The 4,739-nt window shown below is 42.8% G+C and overlaps 1 protein-coding gene across 1 annotated transcript; it reads right to left on the bottom strand.

Annotated features, from left to right (window-relative positions):
- LOC138902215 (uncharacterized) lies at positions 1 to 4,429 on the bottom strand. Its single transcript, XM_070190059.1, has 7 exons — positions 3,355 to 4,429; positions 3,045 to 3,273; positions 1,714 to 1,957; positions 1,068 to 1,598; positions 907 to 980; positions 209 to 473; positions 1 to 90 (listed from the first exon to the last, which is right to left on the bottom strand). The coding sequence occupies exons 1-7, from the start codon at positions 4,427 to 4,429 to the stop codon at positions 1 to 3; spliced, it is 2,508 nt and encodes an 835-aa protein (XP_070046160.1).
- Between the last annotated feature and the right edge of the window lie 310 nt (positions 4,430 to 4,739).

Below are 4,739 nucleotides of genomic sequence, written 5' to 3'. Positions count from 1 at the left end.
TTAGCCAAATTTTTTCTTGTCAAAATCTTGCACTGCACAACCAGTTCCTACATACACTTCATAACCAGTTAATCCAAAACAATGCCTAATCTAAGAAGAAAATCAAAAGAAAGATAAACATATGGGTTACCTCCCAAGAAGCACCTGATTTAACGGCGCGGCACGATGAATGTTACCCTCATCATTTGAAATGTATCAAGGCCACTACGTGGCTATCATCAATCTTGCCAAGGTAATGCTTCACTCGGTGCCCATTGACTCTAAAGATTTCACCATTTTTGTTTTTCAAATCGAGAGCACCAAATGAAGTTACATGCACCACTTCAAAAGGGTCACTCCACTTTGACTTGAGTTTTCCCGGAAACATCCGTAACCGAGAGTTGAATAGAAGAACCAAGTCACCCTCCTTGAATTCTCTATTCCGGATATATTTATCATGTAAGTACTTCATCTTGTCCTTATACAAGGATGAGCTGGAATAAGCATGAAACCAGAATTCATCAAGTTCATTTAGTTGCTCTACCCGAAAATTGGCAGCTACATCCCATTCAAGGTTCAACTTCTTCAGCGCCCACATGGCCTTGTGCTCTAATTAAACCGGAAGATGGCATGCTTTCCCAAATACCAACCGGTACGGAGACATACCAATTGGAGTCTTGTAAGCTGTACGATAGGCCCATAAAGCATCGTCAAGTTTCCTTGACCAATCAGTCCAGTTTGCATTGACAGTCTTGGATAATATGCTTTTGATCTCCCTGTTGAAGACCTCAACTTGTCCACTAGCTTGTGGGTGATAAGGGGTTGATACCTTATGATTGACACCATACTTAGAAAGTAAAGTGTCGAAGGCTTTATTGCAAAAAATGAGAACCCCCATCACTAATGATAGCTCTTGGGGTGCCAAACCTGGTGAAGATATTTTTCTTTAAGAAAATCACCACACTCCGTGCCTCATTGTTGGGCAAAGCCACAGCTTCAACCTATTTGGAAATATAATCCACAGCAATAAGAATATAAGTATTTCCACGTGAACTCACAAATGGTCCCATAAAGTCGATGCCTCACACGTCGAAAATATCAATCTCAAGGATGGTGGTGAGGGGCATTTCATTCTTCTTGGAAATTCTACCGGCTCTTTGGCACTCATCACAATGCCTAACGAGCTTGCTAGCATCTTTGTACAAGGTAGGCCAATAGAATCCACAGCTTAAGACCTTTGTAGTAGTTCTCGCCCCACCATGGTGACCACCATAGGGCGGGGAATGGCAAGCTTCAAGAACACTCAATTGCTCTTCTTCCGGAACACATCTCCGGATAACACCATCATTGCAAATTTTGAAAAGATATGGCTCGTCCCAATAATAGTCCAAGCAGTCTCGTTTTAGCTTCTTCCTTTGGTTAGACAAAAGCTCATTCGGGACAATGCCGGTCACAAGAAAGTTAGCCACATCAGCGAACCAAGGTATCCCATTCACAGACACGGATAAGAGTTGTTCATCCGAAAATAAATCATTAATCTCGAGGCCATCATGAGGCCTCCCCTCCTCTTCTAAGCGTGACAAGTGGTCCGCCACTTGATTCTCACTCCCTTTTTCGGTCTATAATTTCAAGGTCAAACTCTTGTAGAAGAAGAACCCATCTCATCAACCTAGCCTTAAAGTCCTTTTTACTCATCAAATATTGCAGTGCAGCGTGATCAATGTGCAAAATCACTTTGGTACCCATGAGGTACGGGTGGAACTTTTCCATGGCGAAGACAATGGCTAATAGCTCTTTCTCGGTCACCGTATAGTTAACTTGGACGTCGCTCATTGTTTTGCTTGTATAATAGACCAGATGAAATATCTTGTTGATCCTTTGCCCCAATACCGCTATTACTGCATCGTCGCTAGCATCGCACATGAGCTCAAATGGTAAACTCCAATTGGGTGCGGTAATGATGGGAGTGGTAGTCAACCTATACTTGAGTAGCTTAAAAGCTTTCATTCAATCATCATTGAACACAAACTTTGCATCTTTTTCTAACAACTTGCACAAGAGGTTCGCCACTTTTGAGAAATCCTTGATGAACCTTCGGTAGAACCCCGCGTGACCAAGAAAGCTCTCACTCCCTTGACAGAAGTAGGAAGAGAGAGTTTTTAAATCACTTTAATTTTTGCTATGTCCACTTCAATACCGTTCTTTGAGATCTTATGGACGAGGACAATGCCCTCCTCGACCATAAAATAGCCCTTTTACCAATTAAGCACTAAGCTAGTCTCTTCACATCGGGCCAACACTTTGTCAAGATTATACAAACATTCTTCAAAGGAATCCCCCACGACACTGAAATCATCCATGAACACCTTGAGGAAGTCCTCCACCATATCTGTAAATATTGCCATCATACATAGCTAAAAAGTGGCTGGTGCATTACACAAACCAAACGACATCCTTGAGAATGAAAATGTGTCATACAGACAAGTGAAGGTGGTTTTCTCTTAGTCTTCAGGTTCAATGAGAATCTGGTTGTATCCGGAGTACCCATCCAAAAAGCAATAATAAACACATCCGACAAGTCTATCCAACATTTGGTCAAGAAATGGCAATGGAAAATGGTCTTTCCGGGGCGCTTTGTTCAGCTTCCTACAATCCATGCATACCCTCCAACCGGTGAAAGTTCTTGTACGGATCAATTCATTTTTATCATTTGTGATCACAGTCATGCCCCCTTCTTTGGGACACATTGTACCGGCGAAGTCCATGAACTATCAGAAATGGGGTACATGACCCCTGCATCTAGCCACTTGATGATCTCTTTCTTGACTACCTCTCGCATGGACTCGTTCAACCTCCTTTGATGTTCCACGGAGGGTTTGTCATCTTCCTCCAATATGATTTTGTGCATGCAAAAGGCGGAGCTTATACCCCGAATATCCGCTAATGTCCAACCTATTGCCTTCTTCCTTCTTTGAAGTACCGCAAGGGTGGAATCTACTTGCACGTTAGTTAAGCACGAAGAAATAATAAGAGGTAATATGGAACCAGGGACTAAGAACTTATACCTGAGGTGTGAAGGCAAGGGCTTCAACTCCAATGTGGGTGGCTCCTCGATTGAGGGCCTTTTTGGTGGAGTCTTTCGGTTCTCAAGGTCCAAGGAAAGTTTTCGGGTTCCATATGTGTAGGATCCCATTCCTTGCAAAGCATTTGCATATTCTACCAAGCCGTCCTTCTCTTCCTCATCATGATTCAACAACACAGCTTCCAAAGGGTCTTTCACATTAATCATAGCACCTGCGTCATCAACAATCACTTCAATCACAAGGTCCACAGACGAACATACTTCGTTGCTCTTAGGCTACCTTATTGACTTGCATACGTGGAACACAATGTTTTCATCGCCCATCCGGAAGGTGAGCTCCCCAGCTTCCACATCAACTAAGGCCTTCCCTGTAGCTAGGAAAGGTCTCCCCAATATGATTGGCACCTCATAGTCAACCTCACAGTCAAGTATGACAAAATCTGCGGGAAGTATGAACTTGTCAATTCGAATTAGCACATCATCAACTATCCCCAATGGCCTCTTTGTTGTTCGATCCGCAATTTGCAACCTCATGGAAGTAGGTCTTGGTTGCCCAATACCCAATGTTTTGAACACAGAATATGGCATCAAATTAATGTTTTCTCCTAAATCACACAAGGCTTTGGCGAAATCGGCACTACCAATAGTGCATGGAATTGTAAAGGCACCGGGATCTTCTAACTTTGGAGCCATGGAATGCATAATGGAACTCACTTGATGTGTCATTTTTATCGTCTCACAGTTCATTGACCTTTTTTTTGTTACCAAGTCCTTCATGAATTTGGCATATACCGATATTTGTTCTAGAGCTTCAACCAAAGGTACATTTATGGACAAACTTTTCATCATATCAATGAATTTCTTGAATTGGTTCTCGTTGTTTTGCTTTGCGAGCCTTTGAGGATATGGTGGCGTAGGCCTTGGCAAAGGAGCCTTGGCTTTGGTCACTACCGGATCCGGTATGTCTGTCACGTGTTCCCTCGACGGGTTCACATCATCTTGTGTCTCCTTCATGTTTTCATCAATGTCTATCCTCACTTCATCGCTCATATTCTCATCCTTTTTTGGCTCATCCTCTTCTTGCACAACCACATTATCATTCACAATCTTTCTTGGGTTGGAGGTACTAGCAACTCCACCTCTGCCACTTCTTGTAGTCACTGCCATAGCATGACCTGTATTGTTTCCACCCTTCGTGTTTACTACCGTATCACTTGGTAGTGCCTCCTTAGGGCGAGTATTCAAGACTTGAGCAATCTGACCTATTTGGACTTCCAAGTTGCGTATAGAGGTGTTGTGGGAGGATATTTGGGCATCAGAGTTGGCGTTTCTTTCCATCATCTGCTTTATACTTTCTATCTTTCCCATCTCATTGTTGGAAGAACTTTGCCCTTGTGACGAATATGGAGGCGGGTTGTTGATACACCGGAGGCCTTTGAACCCCCTTGGTTTCCATTGCCTCCCCAATTACTATTATTGTTATCACCCCAATTGCCTTGGTTATTTCCTTGATTCCCCCAATTTTGATTGTTGTTCCCCTAATTATTCGGATTATTGTTGTTGCCACTATTCCAATTTCCGTGGCCTTGCTTGCCCCAATTTTGATTGTTTCCCTGTGATCTCCATTATTGTTGATTTGGAGCATTGCTCCGTTGACCTTGGTAATTGTTCACATATT

This window comes from Nicotiana tomentosiformis, chromosome 12, assembly GCF_000390325.3.
Source record: "Nicotiana tomentosiformis chromosome 12, ASM39032v3, whole genome shotgun sequence".
Taxonomy (NCBI): Eukaryota; Viridiplantae; Streptophyta; class Magnoliopsida; order Solanales; family Solanaceae; genus Nicotiana; species Nicotiana tomentosiformis.
This window is presented reverse-complemented; position numbering and strand designations above follow the sequence as displayed.

Coding starts and splice junctions, on each gene's coding strand:
- LOC138902215 (XM_070190059.1), bottom strand. CDS start 4,429: ATGGGAAAGATAGAAAGTATAAAGCAGATGATGGAAAGAAACGCCAAC. Junction 981..1,067: donor TTGAGATTGATATTTTCGAC/GTGTGAGGCATC, acceptor ATTTCCAAATAG/GTTGAAGCTGTGGCTTTGCC. Junction 91..208: donor GCAAGATTGATGATAGCCAC/GTAGTGGCCTTG, acceptor TTTTCTTCTTAG/ATTAGGCATTGTTTTGGATT.